General features: G+C 38.9%; 2 protein-coding genes across 6 annotated transcripts in view; one reads left to right on the plus strand and one right to left on the minus strand.

The window, feature by feature from the left end:
• raph1a (Ras association (RalGDS/AF-6) and pleckstrin homology domains 1a) overlaps positions 1-12603 on the plus strand; it is a 73179-nt gene extending 60576 nt beyond the window's left edge. For 2 of the 5 annotated variants that reach the window (XM_059499757.1, XM_059499758.1), the window contains 8 exons: positions 3213-3334; positions 4092-4157; positions 4273-4416; positions 5824-5934; positions 6985-7083; positions 7179-7299; positions 7414-7553; positions 10314-12603. In XM_059499757.1, coding sequence (XP_059355740.1) covers positions 3213-3334; positions 4092-4157; positions 4273-4416; positions 5824-5934; positions 6985-7083; positions 7179-7299; positions 7414-7553; positions 10314-12395 — 2885 coding nt within the window. In that variant the 3' untranslated portion in view covers positions 12396-12603. Of the gene's footprint in view, positions 1-3212; positions 3335-4091; positions 4158-4272; positions 4417-5823; positions 5935-6984; positions 7084-7178; positions 7300-7413; positions 7554-8065; positions 8572-10313 lie in introns of those variants that run through there. The other 3 variants (XM_059499760.1, XM_059499761.1, XM_059499759.1) reach the window with 3 other exon arrangements.
• A 3127-nt stretch (positions 12604-15730) lies between these two features.
• LOC132094686 (secreted phosphoprotein 24) lies at positions 15731-18735 on the minus strand. The gene is made up of 4 exons (XM_059499348.1): positions 18422-18735; positions 17115-17236; positions 16204-16329; positions 15731-16098 (listed from the first exon to the last, which is right to left on the minus strand). The coding sequence occupies exons 1-4, from the start codon at positions 18471-18473 to the stop codon at positions 15904-15906; spliced, it is 495 nt and encodes a 164-aa protein (XP_059355331.1). The 5' UTR covers positions 18474-18735; the 3' UTR covers positions 15731-15903.
• Positions 18736-19337: the final 602 nt, after the last annotated feature.

Below are 19337 nucleotides of genomic sequence, written 5' to 3' on the forward strand. Positions count from 1 at the left end.
GAATTCAACAGAGACAGAAGTATCCAACGAGAGAATGAATCAATAAAGAAAAATGAAAAAAGGGATTCAAATAACGGGGTCAGGCTTTCCCCAGATGGAGCACAGCGGCAGCACATTTTTTTCATTTTCCAATGGTCTTCAAACCATAACAGAAGTCCTATTTGATTTATTTGTTCACTGCAGATTAGCAATGAGAATAGATTAGCAAAGTCTATGTCTGAAATCCCAATAGGATTATACCATACAATCATGTGCAGTCTGAGCGAGGATAGACAGACTAGATAAATATTACTATAACCGCTTACACCAGTTCCATAATAGTAAGACTGTAAGTCTACTGAGAATATATTTTAAAATATAATTTGAAAATATTTTATTACTTTATTTTAAAATGTAATTCATTCCTGTGATGGCAAAACTGAATTTGTAGCTTCATTCCTCCAGTCTTCAGTGTCACATGATCCTTCAGAAATCATTATAATATGCTGATTTGCTGCTCAAGGAACAATTCTTATTATTATCTATGCAGTGCTGCTTAATATTTCTGTGAAAACAAAGATATTTTTTTTCTGGATACTTTAATGAATAGACAGTTCAAAAGAGCAGCATTTGAAATGGCAAAGAAATTTGTTAGAAAATATCTTCGTAGCTTTTTAACAATTGAGTACATCTTTGCTGAATAAAAGTAATAATTTCTTTGACAATTTAGACTAACCCCAAACTTTTGAACCATAGTCTAATTTTGCATGAGTCTATTATACTGTACTTTTATTGTTATGTATTTTCAGCCGCATAGACATCTGTTTTAAGTGTATTACTATAAGTATTTTTTTTTTTTATGGTGACAAATCAAATGTATTATCTGAGGTATATTTTTGATGGAGTTGTACTGAACTTGCATGTAGAACATGCCTTCAACTGAACCCTTGCCTTGTCTAATTTTTGAGTGTGTGAGTCAGAGGCCTCATGTGCTGGGCTGCTCTGTATGTAGGTCCTGAGCGATCATGCGTGTGGCCATAGCCTACATCTCCAGGGCTGCAGTTTTTCCACTCTTTGCTCTTTCAGTGGAGGGAGAATAAGGCAGAGATCTAGTGGTAGGGTACAGAATATCCGCCAGATGGACTGTGCTAAAATCCCTTTAATAAAAAGAGCAGCGGAGGTCTTTTTTTGGAGGTATTTTGCGCAAGTTAATGGATTGTTGCAGTTTATAATGAGGAATGATGTGTTTTTGCCCCTCTGGCTTAATGAGATCAAAAATAGATGTTCACACGTGTAAATTGATGCATGCATGCAAGAAAAAAAAGTGTGTTTTCATGCATAAAACATTTTTAATTTTCATGTTGTTTCATTCTAGTCAAACTCTGAGATTTTTCTTTTTTGGCAGGTTTGTTTGTTTTTTCATTGAGGGTTAAGCATGTTGAGGTTAAAGGTCACTGACTTATTGTCAAGGTGTGGCAGAATCATGCTTAATCCAGATATAAATCTGTGTCTGACAGGATACTTGTCAGTGTACAAGGCAAACATTAAACTTGTCAGTTCACACTAGGGGTGTAACGGTACGCAAAAATCACGGTTCGGTACGTACCTCGGTTTTAAAGTCACGGTTCGGTTCATTTTCGGTACAGTAAGGGAAAGAAATGCAAACATTAAACTGCAGGTTGTTTATTACTATAAACTTTTTTTAACAATTTGTTTACACTTTTTTTTTTTTTTAAATACTTTTTAATAAATTATATATAAAATAAAAAAAGAATAAGAAATAAAATACTGCTGCAAAGTTCTCCACTAAATAAAATACTCTGTCTCAAACCAATATCATATAATAAAATATAATGAAAAATATAAATAAATAACTATGATTACAGTGCAGCATTAGCAATCCCAGCTTGAAGGCCTGCTCATATTTAAAAAATATATATAACTTTTCCAAAGTGTAAATTGCAGCATCAACAGTTTCAGTTTTGAGACCTGCTCAGATTTCGTTATTGCGTTGGACCGATCAGAATTAAGAGCAAAGGTCTGTTTAAATGCCGACGGGAGCTGCGTTTGAATTACAATCGTTTTTTTCCTAGTTGTAGTGATGTTCACATTCGCGTGATGCCTTTTGAAAACCTTAGGCCGGTGACACACTGGCATATTGCACCTGTCAAACATAGTCAATACTGTTGACGGTGTCCTTTATCAGTAGGCTTTATATTTATGCTCAACATGAAGTATAGATATTGTTGTCATGAAGACAAGATCCTGATCTGTCGGCGTCTTGGCGGCCTCCCTCTATGTCACCTACAGTAGCAGCTGTGCGCCAGCGCTGCGTCAGGCACCATTCTGGTGTGTAAAGACACAGAAAGCGCGAAGCAGCCGTCACGCAACTGACAAACAGCAGAAACGCCACGCTCACGCCACACAGCCAGTGTGTCACCAGCCTTAGAATCAGCTGCAGGGCGGGATTTGCGCTGAATGCGGAGACTTCCGCCACTTAATATGTTCATTTGGAAACACGAAAATTTACCTATGTTCTGCACACAAAATATTGCATTCGGTCATTCGGTACACACGTGCACCGTACCGAAAGCCCTGTACCGAAACGGTCCGGTACGAATACACGTACCGTTACACCCCTAGTTCACACCACATACCACCGACGCCCCTTGAAGAAAAAATGATTTAAGTAAATGTGTTTTTCTTTGTTTCTTTACAAATATATATACAGTTTATCATACGTTTTAAGTTTTATTTAAATAATACTTCTGGAACTCGCAGCTCTCATGTAGAATTTGTAGTTGATGTATCAATTTGATTTACCTCAGTGGGTTTTAAGGCTTGACCTATTTTAAATTTGTCTAGTGCATGCAGTTTGTTACATACTTTCTCATCCTAAATGTCTTCAGGGTACTTTCCCTCTATTAAATAGTCCAAGGGATCTTTATAGTCTGTAAAGAGAGCAGGACTGAAGGGTTTATATTTGGATAAATGTCAATTTTCCTTACAGATCATTGGATCTCTTGTAGCCCGGTTTACTTCATGATTTAGACGTGGACTACTAAACCTAAAAATCTTTAGTACACAATCACTTTATTATACATCAGAATGTGTTTTCAAGGAGAAATGAAAGTGTTCTGCAACTGTAAATGGACGAAATTTCCAAAGATGTTCTCCTCATTGATTTTTAAATAGCAAACCATTTTCATACTAGCTACACTTTGTTTTTTCAGAGAGAATCTTTGAGGACCATGAGAACCTGGTTGAGAACTTGTTGAACTGGACCAGGGACAGCACCAACAGACTGATGTTCATCGAACGCATTGAGAAATATGCACTTTTCAAGAACCCTCAGGTAATACTACATATATTACTGAAGGTAATGCTAGTGTATATACAGGTTATTCTAGTAATATAACATCTGTCAGCTGTGCTCAGGTCTGTTATAGCAGCAAAAAATGGTTCCATGTAACTTCTTACATTTCACTTACAAGTCTTCTGTAACCTACAATAGCATTGTTAAAAACTGTGTACACTATAAAGTTTGGAGTTGAAATTTTTATTTAAATGTTTTCGAAAAATAGTATCTTATGCTCACCAAGGCTGCATTTATTTAAGCAAAAATACCTTTATGAATGTGAAATTTAAAGGCAAGATTTTCATTGAATAATGCTTTCGTTTTCAGTATTACAGCATTTATGTTTTTGAGTGAACGGTCCCTTATTGCCCATGCAATTACTAGATGTGATGTGCAGTTTTGTCACCAAAGATATGCAGGAGAAAGGTTACTGAGTTTCAGAGTGACAGTAATATAGGTTTGTTCTGTATGGATGTTCTGCTTGTGCAGTGCTCTATGGATCAGAAGTTTATTAGTGTATGTGATTAATGTAGGTCAGTGTCATGTAAATGCTCAGCTATAATGAATAATTGATCTCAGCAGAGGCTGGTTAAAGTGTGTACACTGTCCAGACGGAGTGTCTGGCTGTTGCTTTGGCCGTTTTTAAACACCCCTGACAGACCATGCAACCCTAAAATGGCACATTCAGATATCTAAAGATAGTAAATCTATATAGTCATAGATTAATATCTCCCTGCATCATTTGTTTCCTCAGAACTATTTGCTGGGGCGTAAGGAGACGTGTGAGATGGCAGACAGAAATAAAGAGGCTCTGTTGGAGGTGAGACAGACTGTGAACCTACTTACACACACAGAATTACTTATTTAGGTCATATCAGGCATGTTGTACTCACTGGAGTGACCAATAATGTGTTTGTGCATGTGTTTTTGAGCAGGAGTGCTTCTGTGGAAGCTCTATTAGTGTGCCTGAGATGGAAGGGGTGCTCTGGCTCAAAGATGACGGCAAGAAATCCTGGAAGAAGCGCTACTTCCTGTTACGAGCCTCTGGGTTATATTACGTGCCAAAGGGTAAAGCCAAGGTCAGTTGCGAGTCTCAATCTTCCCTTGCCTCATAGTCTGTTTGCTGTGAATCCATGATGTTCAAAATGTCAGAACATTAAAAGGCGTCTGACCAGATCATATTTGTAAAATCACATTTCTTTAGGCTCTGCCGAAACATGAGGCAATCGTATATTTTTTCGACATTTTCTGTTGTTGTTGCGGGTAATCAAAACATATTCATACACTGACTAATTTACAGTCAAACTGGGCAGCACTAATCATAAATCTGTGGATAGTGTTAGATTACTATTAAGGATTCAGTCCCAGAACAAGATGCTCCATAATCTAATCCACTCGCAAACTGAATGATCTCTAAAAGCATGAAAAGAGATTCTGGGATTATGTGCGCATATGACTGAGATGATTATGTGCACAATCACATATGCTCGTATTATGCATGTACTTAAGTGTTCACACATATATGTGCAGATACACTATGAAGCCTGAGCAGTGATAATACACAAGAGCTATGTAAATCAGCATTCATGGAAATCTTCCCTTTCCATTTTACGTTACGCGCAATGACCAATGACGTTTGGCATCATTGATGTCAAACCTGGCATAAACACATCTTGTGAATGTGAAAATGTGATTGAGGTTTGAGAGCTGAAGCATGAACACACTTGTTTGTCAGTAACATAATAATTCCTGTGCTTTTCAAGAGATAAAGGGCCTGCTGGCTCTGTGCTTAACACATCCATGTCTAGAGATCAGTTAATGAGTTCAAGTTCAGAGCAGATATGGGCCAGTGTCTGCTCATTATCCACAGACCACAGGGAGCCAGAGGGTGATCGAGAAAGAGAGATAAAAGAGCAGCTGCTGTACATCCTCAGGTCATCACTCTGGATTTGACAGCTGCTGCCCATCTGCATCACTAACATACTCACATCCTGTTTCATACTTAACACTGATGCTTAACACATGACCCGTCTCATTCAACATGCAACAAGTACAGAATCTCAGTTCTTAAAAAAAAAACAAAAAAAAACATTCAGGACCCCCTTTTGTGCACTAATTCTATGCACTTTTTTACCAATATAGTGCTCCCCCTAGTGGATTGAATAGCGAAGTAGCATTTAGGTTTATTGCTGCTTATTTAAAAGCTCATTTTAAAAACTAATTTTCATTGTCACAATATAAGCAAACAAATGGATTAAACAGCAGATCAGGTGTGTGGCATGATGTTTTAAACATAATTGTAAAATGAATGATCATTCTTAAAATAGTAAGAGATAAGATGCAAGCATATGCATGTAGACAATCTATTTATAATTTGCATTAGCGTTATTACCAACATTCCCTACAGGTGCATTCAAAAACAAAGATTTCCCTTTGTTATGTACTAACAATGCAGTCTTTTTCCTTCCATCCTGTGTCATCTGTAGGCCTCTAGAGACCTGGTTTGCTTCCTGCAGCTGGATCATGTTAACGTGTACCTGGGTCAGGACTACCGCAGCAAGTATAAAGCCCCAACTGACTACTGCATGGTCTTGAAGGTGAGGGATGACAATATTTTTTGTACTTTGTATCAGACATTGCAGTTTTATGCAAAAATCGTCTAAAATCTCAAAGTTTTAATTCCTTGTTATCAGATGTCAGTCAAACTGCTTTGTTCCTGAAGAGGAAGATGAGTTGAAGCCATGTGTTCTTAAAATGCATTTACTTAAATGATTAAAAAGTAATTTGTAAGTAGTGGAAGCAGTAAAACAAGAATTTGCCTGTCCATATCTCTAGAGTTTATAATAATTTTCCAGATGTCTATATGGTTAAAGCGGACAGCAGTAAGAAGCTTTTGCCAGAGAACATTTTAAGTGCTGGGATCTGTAAAAGCCAGATCTCAGTCTGCATTATAATTTATGATTCTGGACTGAACAACATATTTCTTCAGTTTGTGCAGACACCCTCAGAAGGAAATCAAAGCCACAGAAGTGAGACAAACATAAATATAGCCTGTTTTTGGTCAGTGTTTGGCTTTCCTTTGACATAACTTATCTGCTGTTGACCTTATCTGGTGTAATCTTTGCATAAACAAAGTTTTGACTACATCATAAAGGATAGACCACATTGCAGCTTATTATTGTGAAGAACTGCCTACTTAGACAGAAAGAGACCATCTGAAAAGTGACCAAACACAGTATGTGTTTTACGCTCCATTTAGAGATGAGTTCATCTGAAACAGTTTATACCACAAATTGTACCTGACAATCTAATTCAGATTATGGTACAACATCAGCCAGCAACTAACAGCATAGAAATCACACAGACATCGGATCCCACTTTGGCAAAGAAGCGTTTATTGTATCAGACTGATACTGAATTGAACTTTGTTTTCAAGGATTGGTCAGAAATTGCATAAAAGCCATTTAATCAGTTTTACCTTTTTGGTAGTGCTTGCGAGTCTTGTGTTTAATACGCATCAGACATTTAGTGATAAAACTGTGTAATCAGTTGTGGCTGAATTTACTCAAACCATAGTCTAATACAGTGAAAAAGTACACACTATAAAATGCATCAGTATAGGTAACATCTCTGATTTTGCCACACAGCACCCACAGATTCAAAAGAAATCACAGTACATCAAATACCTGTGCTGTGATGATATCAGAACGCTGCATCAGTGGGTCAATGGAATACGCATTGCCAAGGTAACATCTCGTCATGATGACATCACCCTGCTTAGTGTATAATGTATATGCAGTAACTAGGTTTTGTGGCTGAATCTGTGTGATTTGTAATGCAGTATGGGAAGCAGCTGTATTTGAACTACCAGGAGGCCATGAGACGCACAGAGGCCGCTCATGACTGGTCCTCCCTCTCCAGCTCCAGTATCAAGTCTGGCTCCAGCTCCTCCAGTCTACCAGGTGAGTTCAGCAGTGAGGCAGCAGAAATATAGAAATCTCAAATGAGACAGTGCGTGTTCAATGTTTTATGCGTCCACCCGTTTACTCGACTTTGTGATTCTTTCATGCAAACAGAATCTCAGTCCAACCACTCCAGCCAATCAGACAGCGGCGTGTCTGAGATCACATCCTCTGGTCATGTGCGCTCTCAGAGTGTTGTCAGCTCCATCTTCTCTGAGGCATGGAAGAGAGGCAGTCAGGCAGATGAACCCAAGGTGACCCTTTGAAGAACTTTACTAGTCTCTTTACTTGCTCTGATTTGTTTCAACTCTGTTTCTTCATCATGGTGTCATTATCATCTCTTCTGTGTCTCAATCCATTTTGAAAGATCTATTGTTTGCAATATTGTATAAAAAAAATAGGGTTCACAATGTGTACAATACACCAGTCAGCATTCATCTGTTTTATATTAGTTGAAATGAAAACCTGAAAGAAAATGTACGCATTTACCAAGCAGAAAACAATGAGGTTTGTATGGTTTGATGGTGTCAGGGATAGAATTGTACTTCCGATTTTCTCCAGTTTAATTAAAACTGGAATTTGCTGAAGTTGGATATGGCATATTGTCAGCTACATCCTAGTAGTGTTAAGTTTAATTACTTAGAGGACAAGGGCAATTTAAGCTACAATTAAGAGACTCTTTGGGTAATTGTGGGACATTACTTGTATCGCACTGTCCCCAGATATATTACTTGTTAATTGGTCCACTCTCTGTTTGTCTACCCAGGATGAGAAGTCTGGAAAAGCTATACACTGGTGGGGATTGAGGTTAGGAGTGTGATAATACCTCACACTCTAGCTGTTTATATTTGATATAATTCTCACATGTGAACCTCCTAAAGCAACTAACCACTGACATGATGTGTGTGGTGGGCAGTTCAACTTTTTTTTGAATGCTGGGTAATTTGGGACTGGTGTGAGACACCTACTGTAATAGTTTGTGTTAACTCTTAACAGAGCACTGGTGTTGTATTTTGAATAACCTGTTACATGAGGTTTGGTGTGTTTTGGTTTGGTGTGTTATAAATGATGGATATTGTCAGAGAAGGTAAGCACGACAAAAATACAGGATAACTCCAGTTTTTTTTATGCACACTGAATTGCTGTTGTCTTATTTGGTGATTTTTAGTCTGAGCTCTACATCTCAATGATTCTATGTTGTGAGAACAGTGTTTGGATGAGCAGATCTTAATTAATACTAACAGTTCATAGCTTCTCCCTTAAAGGGTTAGTTCATCAAAAAAATCATAATTATGTTATTAATAACTCGCCCTTCATGTTGTTCCAAACCCGTGAGACCTCTTTGTTTAAGAGATTTTAGATTTAGTCCGAGAGCTCTCAGTCCTTCCATTGAAACTGTGTGTACGGTATACTGTCCATGTCCAGAAAGGTAAGAAAAACATCATGAAAGTAGTCCATGTGACATCAGAGGGTCAGTTAGAATTTTTTGAAACATGGAAAATTTTGGTCCAAAAATAGCAAAAACTACGACTTTATTCATCATTGTCTTCTCTTCCGTGTCTGTTGTGAGAGAGTTCAAAACAAAGCAGTTTGTCGGACGCGTCTGACAGAAACGGTTCTTGACTCGAGAAGAGTCAATCTTTTGTTCGTTATCTGGCTTGGCTCGGTGTTCATCTTCAGTTCTCTCTTCACAGCAGTTCAGTCAGTGTACTGTTTGAGTGAGCCTGTCCTCCAATAAAAATCCACCATATAGGTCGTTTGTACAAGCACCTTATTACGACCCATATTTACGTTTTAAAGTTAAGCACCATCTAGCGGGCGTAAAAATAATGAAAGTATCGCGTTGCGTCTGTCGTCATGAAATGACGTATCACGTCATTACCAATCAAAACGCACGTTTATTTAAATGCAATGTGTGGGCTTTTTACACCGATCTCACAGTATTTCCTACATATTTTACTAGGTTGCTTATTCGTTCGAATGACCACACCTAACCCCACCCCTAAACCTAACCCTCACAGAAATCATGCTAATTTATGATTTATTGAGCATATACTTTTTCGTGCACGTCCGTTCCCTGGGATCGAACCCATGATAGCATGATTACATATCAAGGTATAACGCAATAATCTACCAACTGAGCTACACGAAACACAAACCAGAGTGCAAATAAAAGAATACAAAACATTAATATGAAAATGACGTTTTGCCGATAGGGGCGCAATTGTAGGATACGCTCTGATGGGTCGTATTTCAGGGATTTGGACAAACGACCTATACGAGCGTATTGGTTGGAGGACAGGTTGGTTTGAGTACATGAATTACTCCGGGATATTGGTTTGTTTTAACTCAGAGGGAGTGTCAGCCACATTAAAAAAGTTAACAGCTTAAGTCATTTGTGGATTAATGCGTATTGGAGATGCGAACCGTTTAAAACGATTCAGTTCGATTTGGTGAACTGGTTCAAAAAGAACCGGTTACATCGAATGATTCGTTCGCTAACCGGATATGACAAACTGCTTTGTTTTGAACTCTCTCACAACAGACACGGAAGAGAAGACAATGATGAATAAAGTTGTAGTTTTTGCTATTTTTGGACCAAAATGTATTTTCGATGCTTAAAAAAAGTCTAACTGACCCTCTGATGTCACATGGACTACTTTGATGATGTTTTTCTTACCTTTCTGGACATGGACAGTAGACCGTGCACACAGTTTCAATGGAGGGACTGAGAGCTCTCAGACTAAATCTAAAATATCTTAAACTGTGTTCAGAAGATAAACAGAGGTCTTACGGGTTTGGAACGACATGAGGGTGAGTTATTAATAACATAATTATGATTTTTCGATGAACTAACCCTTTAATACTTTATTTCATTTCATGTTATTTCACACTTTTAATTGCACTGTCTGCATAATATCTTATGGCACACCACTAATATATATCGTTCAAAACAATATAAATCATTGTGAACTAGATCTGTTCTAATTGAGCCATTTTGATAATTTCCACAGGTGAGAATGGATGGCCCACCAGCACAGCCTGCTAGAGCCTCTTACCCTCTACAACTTCCCCAACTGCCCCAATCTCGTAGCAGCTTCAGTGGTGTGTCCCCCTCCTCGCCCCCATCTCCACCACCACCTCCCCCTCTCCCCAACCCCACGCACCACTCCACCCCGATTATGTTCACTAAATACAGCACCCTCGCTAGGTTGCAAAACATCTCCCAGGCTCCAAATCATTACAAGCAGACCCCCTTATTGGCAGCACAGCAGCAACCTATGTCCCCAACACCGCCCCCACAGTGTCTCAAACCTGTAATGGATAATATGGCAGATATTGCCAGCAGTCCTCCTCCACCCCCACCACCTCCTCCTCCAGAGATGCCACTGCCAGGGTCAGCCATGGCTGTGTTGAAGCATGCCCCCCTCAGCCCCCAATACGTTGCCCTCCCACCTCCAGAGGATGACCAGCTGCCACCTCCACCCCACCTACACAGCAATGGCTACTTGCCTCCACCACCACCCCCAGAACAGCTAAAATACCCACCTCCCCTCAGCACCAATGGGCTCCAGCAGTTCTTAGCTCAAAAGTTCCCTAATATGACCTATGACTTCTCATCTGTCCAACAAGATGAAGAGCCTCCACCACCTCCTCCAGTGTGTTTCTCTCCAACCCCTCAGCAGTCAGGTCCACCTGCCCCACCTAAAACATTCACTGGTGGCTTTCCACCCCAAACAGCTCCGAAACCCGCCCACGGCATTTCCCCCATTTCCCCTGTGCCAACTTCTTTGTCTCCAACCCCTTCGGCCACCATGAAGAAACAGCAAAGCCTCTCCAGTGGTCACAGCCCCAATCAACCTCCACCTACCCTTCCCAAGCAATATAGCCTTTCTTCCAAAGCTGCATCTGTATCTGCCCCCATCTCTCCCACCCAGTCGCTTGTAAAGCAGATTGTAAACCAGTTCCCTGGTGCCCCTGATGGATCTAAAGGTCCCATATCTCCTCCTGTGGTAAAATCCAAACCAAAATGGCAGCCAGGAGGGCAGGCTCAACCACTATCTCCTGAATTTCCTCCACCCCCACCAGAAAGTACCCTTGAATTCCCTCCACCTCCTGCTCCAAGTCCCCCTCCTGCCCCACAGCCTTCTGGCAAAATGGGATCACCAATCAAGAAGTCCCCATCGACGTCATCAAATTCTTCTACTGGTTCAGGAGGGAAGAAGCCTCCTCAAACCCCACAGCGCAACTCCAGCATGAAGTCCACCTCTTCCGTTGAGTACCAGGAGTCCAAGAAAGTGGAGGATTTGGTTAGCATGTTTGCCCAAACCAGTCCAGCCCCACCCAGCTCCTTCTCAACTCCATCCTCTACGACAGGATCACCTTCCAAGGACTCTTCCACAGGTCCCCCTGCACCACTAAAACCAGGCAAGATCAATTTAGCTAATCTGCCGCTGGCTCTCCAGGGGAAGCCAGGTCAGTATCAGCAATCCAGCTCAGACTTCCCCTCTCCTCCTTCCGAATGTGACTTTCCTCCTCCGCCACCGGACTCAGAACTCCTGCCTCCTCCACCTCTCCCCTCAGAACTGCACACCGGGGCTCCCAGAGTGGCCGTGGTGAACCCTCAACCCCAACACTCCTCCATCTCCACATCCTCACGGAAGCAAAGCTCCTTGAAGAAAATGCCCCATCCGACTATGCACCGCCGCAGCAGTGGCCCAACCGAGCCACTTGCCCTTTCTCCAGCTCCTCAACCTATGCCTCTGTCCTCTTTTAACTCTCAGATCCCACCAACTTCCCCCAAGGCCAGTCTGTCAGTCCAACCCAACTTCTTGGAAGACCTCAACAGAACTCTCAAAAGGAAGTCCATGACTCGACATGGCTCCCTCTCGTCCTCGAGAATCTCGGCCAAGCTGGAGCCAGTAACCACCATGGACGATATGGCCCTTCCGCCCCCTCCTCCAGAGCTGCTGGGCCAGCAAAAAAAGGGCGGATACATGAGCGGCAACATCTCAGGCTATGCAACATTACGGCGGGGTCCTCCGCCGGCTCCACCCAAACGGGACCAAAACACTAAACTGACAAGCGAGTGGTAGTTGGGACATATACTGAGTACGGATATGCTACTCTCCTTTTCCACTCTGTTTATTTTCAACAGCTGAAACATCTGCATTAAAATACTACTCATTTTAACCCCAGATTATAACCACAATATGAAAAAGCCAAACCATCTATACATAAGGTTCTCTGCATATTTGTGCCGCTTTGCTATTAAGTGTAGCATATATATTAAAAAAAGAAAAATGGAGAAAAAAAAGAGGCGTTGTTATTATAGGTACTGCATGGACACTGCTGTGAGGAAAGTGGATAATGTATGATAAAATATATATGTGGAACAGTCGGGGTGGGAGGGAACTTGTACTTTTTATATGAAATTATTTAATACCTGAAATATATTCTTATTTTAAAGTTTAGTTTTGAAACCCTTGACTGTAAACGTTAAACGTGAATAGAAAATCAGGGTTGTTCAACAGATGCTTGTGTGTGTGCGTGCATTTCGTCTGAGTGATTTGGTTGATCCACTCTCAGAAAAACAGCAAGGGCCGCCCTTGCTTGTCATTATATGTGCAAATCCCAATGAGGGAATAGCACTTGTGTAGCATACATTCTAAATGAAGTATTCTACCAAACTTTCTACATTTAATTTAAAAGGTTTAGAAACTTCCACTTAAAATATCAAGAAAGAAAAAAACAACTACCATTGTTATTGATAAATCTGTTATGTTGTGTCGCTGTGGACCCTTACTTTTCATGAAGATGTCCAAATGTTAGACAAAGATGAAAATGAGCCTGTTGCCGCTTGAGCACTGCTCGGCGTGTAGCTGGCCTGTGAATGGGGTGTGATGTCTGTTTATGTTGGTTACATTGCTATCTATCTGTACATACAGCTGCAGTTCCTGACTTTATCAATGTGCGTTAGCTCTGCATGGGCCAAACACACCCTAGGAAGTAATGTCGTTCTCCTTATTTTGACCTCTGTCTATACATAGTGCTGTATTAAAGTGTGTCACATATCTGGAACATTTTTTTTTCATGTCAAGGCAATGCCACAATGTACTGACGTTAATCCAGCATGCATGCTTCCATAGTATGGTTGCCTAAGATTGAGCACTTTGTACGGTTTTAAGACCATAGCCACAAAATAAAAGGTGTCATGTCAAGTTTACTTGACTTACAATGCAAAAAATTCACTGTGTGCCTACTATCATTGTCATCCCTATAACAAACTCGAATGCGTAGGTTGAGAAAACATGTACCTGTTGGTTTTGCATCTCCAAAAGACTTTCAGTTTTGAAAGGCTGAGTAATGAAATGTAGGAACAGATAGTTCTCTTTACAGGGAGGAGGACAGAGCTAATGCTGCTTCTTAAAGTCAGGAACCTTTAGTTAAATAAATGGGGACTTAAATGTTACATTTAAACTGAACAATATAAATGTGTAAATCACACAGAATGTTGTCCACGTTCTTATTTTGATGGTTCATTATCATCATACAATTAAACGCTGCTTATGCTGAATCTTCTGTTTTACAATGAATAACAATGTTAGTCCATTATGGACAATACACTCTACATAACACATGGATAATGTTTAAAAAATCTACAAATATAGCTAGCTACAAATATGTGTTGCACATGTTTATATGTTTGATTAAACTACAACCCGAATTCCGGAAAAGTTGGGACGTTTTTTTAAATTTTAATAAAATGAAAACTAAAGGAATTTCAAATCACATGAGCCAATATTTTATTCACAATAGAACATAGATAACGTAGCAAATGTTTAAACTGAGAAATTTTACACTTTTATCCACTTAATTAGCTCATTTAAAATTGAATGCCTGCTACAGGTCTCAAAAAAGTTGGCACGGGGGCAACAAATGGCTAAAAAAGCAAGCAGTTTTGAAAAGATTCAGCTGGGAGAACATCTAGTGATTAATTAAGTTAATTGATATCAGGTCTGTAACATGATTAGCTATAAAAGCTTTGTCTTAGAGAAGCAGAGTCTCTGAGAAGTAAAGATGGGCAGAGGCTCTCCAATCTGTGAAAAAAATTGTGGAAAACTTTAAAAACAATGTTCCTCAACGTCAAATTGCAAAGGCTTTGCAAATCTCATCATATACAGTGCATAACATCATCAAAAGATTCAGAGAAACTGGAGAAATCTCTGTGCGTAAGGGACAAGGCCGGAGACCTTTATTGGATGCCCGTGGTCTTCGGGCTCTCAGACGACACTGCATCACTCATCGGCATGATTGTGTCAATGACATTACTAAATGGGCCCAGGAATACTTTCAGAAACCACTGTCGGTAAACACAATCCGCCGTGCCATCAGCAGATGCCAACTAAAGCTCTATCATGCAAAAAGGAAGCCATATGTGAACATGGTCCAGAAGCGCCGTCGTGTCCTGTGGGCCAAGGCTCATTTAAAATGGACTATTTCAAAGTGGAATAGTGTTTTATGGTCAGACGAGTCCAAATTTGACATTCTTGTTGGAAATCACGGACGCCGTGTCCTCCGGGCTAAAGAGGAGGGAGACCTTCCAGCATGTTATCAGCGTTCAGTTCAAAAGCCAGCATCTCTGATGGTATGGGGGTGCATAAGTGCATACGGTATGGGCAGCTTGCATGTTTTGGAAGGCTCTGTGAATGCTGAAAGGTATATAAAGGTTTTAGAGCAACATATGCTTCCCTCCAAACAACGTCTATTTCAGGGAAGGCCTTGTTTATTTCAGCAGGACAATGCAAAACCACATACTGCAGCTATAACAACAGCATGGCTTCGTCGTAGAAGAGTCCGTGTGCTAACCTGGCCTGCCTGCAGTCCAGATCTTTCACCTATAGAGAACATTTGGCGCATCATTAAACGAAAAATACGTCAAAGACAACCACGAACTCTTCAGCAGCTGGAAATCTATATAAGGCAAGAATGGGACCAAATTCCAACAGCAAAACTCCAGCAATTCATAGCCTCAATGCCCAGACGTCTTCAAACTGTTTTGAAAAGAAAAGGAGATGCTACACCATGGTAAACATGCCCCGTCCCAACTATTTTGAGACCTGTAGCAGAAATCAAAATTGAAATGAGCTCATTTTGTGCATAAAATTGTAAACTTTCTCAGTTTAAACATTTGCTATGTTATCTATGTTCTATTGTGAATAAAATATTGGCTCATGTGATTTGAAAGTCTTTTAGTTTTCATTTTATTAAAATTTAAAAAACGTCCCAACTTTTCCGGAATTCGGGTTGTATGATGGAACTGTAAAAGAATGTGCCTTGGGTTGAATGTTGCTCAAGCGATTAAATCTATACTGCAGCAATTAACTACACACACTTTTAATTTTAATCATTTCATTTTATAAGACACCCTTCTTGTTTGTTTACCACATAAGGAGATAATTCTTTGATTATTTTCTTGGTTGAAAATGTATATTTTTAAAGCAAAACAATTTCATGTAAAGTTACTGTTTTATTTGAAACATCACTTGAAGGTCTGTCTTTTTTAATCACACTTTATTAAATCACAGGAGTAATCTGGAAGAGTTAAACTCTCCTTGACACAGAATGACTCCTGAAGACAGAGCTCAGAGGAAGCCGTACTTTCCGCTGGATAATGACCTCTTCACTGCTGGACTCTGAGCTGGACCCAAAAGCAGCTGTATCAGCCAGACAACTGATGCCCAGAGGAGCTGCAGAAATGCTGCCAACATGCACAAGACTGGAGCACAATTTCTTTGACTTGAGAAAGAGAAGAAACGGTGAGAAATAGCTTAGTGTGATGTTGGTACGTGTGACCTGCAACATTCAGAAGGGAGACAGTAAAAACATTAAATCTCGACTTACCACAAGCTGTCCCTGTTTGAAATGGCAACTACTGCTGTTTGGTTTCCTAGTATCTTTCAGACAGACCGTCTCCTTTATTCCGAAATCAAGCAGGATATCATATGTATTATAACGTCCCCGTGTGATCTTCAATGACAAAGATCAAACAAGTCTGTCATTTAATCTGTATTAAAATTCTATTCTTTCAAAATAGTATTAATGTTTTGAAAAAAACAAGAGAAACCATCACAGAACTTGTAATGGATTCACTAGTTATATAATTGGAACTGTGCCTGTTGGTCTTTACTGGGAATTTGGGCACCTTCTATTGGTGGCTTGTTAAAACCCCTAAATCTTAAAGGAATGTGTCCCAAAACACACTTCATGAAACCATATTTAGGTGAATTTCTTTTTTTTTTTTTTTGAAGGTTTCTATTGTTTTTGCAGCAGGCAGTTCAACTTTCTTGATTTCTAAGTTTATTTAGGCTATTTAGTCATAGCTGAATTTAGGAAATAAATGACAAGCAAAATAAAAAAACAAATTGAAATTGTCAGAAGTTAATGACTGTAGGCTGACCTTAAATGAACCTAAATTTATGGTGCTTTTACTTTGAATTTTGACAGACGTCAAGAATGCCGTTTAATAACTTAACTTTTGTGTTTAATAAAAACAGCATATGGATTTAAAGACGAACGAGGGCATAATGTTTGTTTTTTTGTGAATTATTATTTTTTTAGCGAGGGTTAAGTGTAACCCAGTTCCTTGTTGACTTGAGTTCATATAGCCACTAGAGGAAGCTAGTGCACTCTGAGAAACTGCTTGACTTCTGCTGGGAGTAGTATTCCTGAGGCTGCTAGTATTTGTTGTTGGCAGATCAAATAGAAATCTTCCACTTTATCTTCTACTTAAAAACAAAAGCACATATTATTACCTGTCGGACCACACTGCTTGTTGGCCTGTGCAGGTTGAAATTGCTGGACTGCCTGTTGACTTCATCGACAGAAACTTTCAATGCCAGGTTAGCCAGATGACTGAATTTATATCCAAGCTGCCCTGTTTAATTAGAGTTAAATGAAAACACTATCATAACTATCAAAATTTTTTATTTTTTAATTATTATAATTTTTGGAGTCCCTTGCACTTACCTGATAAAAAAAAAAAAAAAAAAGCCTAAGCTGGTTGGTCTTAGCTGTAAGTAGCTGGTTTTAGCTGGTCTCCCAGCCTGACCAGCTAAGAAAGTGGCCAAAACCCCTCTAAGACCAGCCTAGATGATCAGCCAACCACCTTATGTTGGTTTTAGCTTTTTATTTATTTATTTTTTTCAGCAGGCATTTATTTTATATTTGAGAAAAAAAAAATCCAGAAAACCCATTATTATTGTGAAATATTATTCTTGTATATACTGACTTTTTTGTATTTTAAAATACTTTATTTTAATGTGTAATTTGTTCTTTTCATGGCGAAACAGAATTTTCAGCAGCCATTACCCCATTCTTCATCGTCACTTGATCCTTCAGAAATGATACATGCTTAACTGCTGCTTAAAAACATTTCATATTATCATCAGTGCGGAAAACAGTTGAGATGCTTAATATTTATTTTCATGGAAACTGTAGCCTAATGTTTCCATGAACATTTTAATAGTATTGTTTTCCAACATTTTTTGGATGAATAGAAAGTTCAAAAGAATATAATTTATTTAAAGCAATATTAGTATAGGCTAAATATCCCAAAATATTTTCAAAAATTTGTTGTAAATGCATTTACTGCATTTACTGCGACTTTGGTCAATTGAATGTCCTTGCAGAATAAAAATAGTTATAAAATTTTTTACTTAAAATAAGGAAGAGAAAGAAAAAAAGAACAAGAGCTGTCACTGGAACAGTAACTTCTCATGTAAGAGCCAATACTTCATGTATTAATATGTAGGCCTAATTTTAATGTACTAATATGCATCTTTTAGGGGTAAAAAAAAAAAAAAAAAAAAAAAAGGAAACGAGTACCACTGAGACTGACAACTTTTGTATCTCTTTTCTGAATGGTGAAAGGTGTACATTACACACATTAAAATATTTATACATGATATTTTCAAGACATGCCGTAAAGATGTTAATCACTATATGATTGTTGATGACTTGAAACATTTGTAAAGTGTTACTAAAGAAATGAAGTCATTATTATGTCCATATAATATTTACAGATTAAATTATTTAGATTAAATCATGAATGTTTTCTTACCTGAGACACAGCAGCACTGAAAGAAGAGCAGCAGAATGTAGGCTGGTGTCATCTTTTTTCCTTATTTCTTTTGTAACTCACTTTTGCTGTTCTCACTATGTGAATGTATTTGTCTCCACTGCAGTGCTAAGTAAACAATTTTCCAGCGATGCAATGTTTCAAGCCCTGCCTTGGCTTTGACCACAAAGTAAATGCTTTGCAGTTTTAATTGAGCTTTCATAAAAGACCTGAAGACATTATGGTTTAGAGTCTGAAAATGCTGAATGGTATTTCACAATGGCTGCATACATGTGGCTCTTGAAATGTCAACAGGGCTTGTGATAATAAAAAAAAATTTAAAACATGATTGTGTCATGTATTTCCATCACTCTTTGTCCTGAATTTATACATGCTTAACTTTAATCAGTAGTAAACTGATGATGTATCCAATTCAGAGATATATGACGTGTTTGAGCAACTAAAGGGAGCCACAAGAGAATCAGTCTTACCAGTGGTGGTTGGACTGCCATTGTGTGGATTATTGTGATGTTTTTTTTTTTTTTTTCAATAACTCCCATTCTGACGGCACCCATTCACTGCAGAGGATTCAATGGTGAGCAAGTGATTTAATGCCACTTCTCTTCAAATCTATTCTGATTAAGAAAATAAACACAAGCAAATTTACATTTTTTGGTTAATTATTCCATAAAGCATTCAAAATTAATAATTTAAAAAAGAAGAAAATGGTAACGAAAACACGAAAAGGTAACAAAACAATTTTGGCTAACAGATTTCATTAATTGTATGAAATTATATAAAACATGGCAGCCTGCCATGCCATTTGTGATCAATCCTTTTGTCCTGGAAACTTTAACTTAACTCCAGTCTTTCATGGGTATCATCTACAGGTGCTGGTCATATAATTAGAATATCATCA

The sequence above is a fragment of the Carassius carassius genome, chromosome 19, assembly GCF_963082965.1.
Source record: "Carassius carassius chromosome 19, fCarCar2.1, whole genome shotgun sequence".
Taxonomy (NCBI): domain Eukaryota; kingdom Metazoa; phylum Chordata; class Actinopteri; order Cypriniformes; family Cyprinidae; genus Carassius; species Carassius carassius.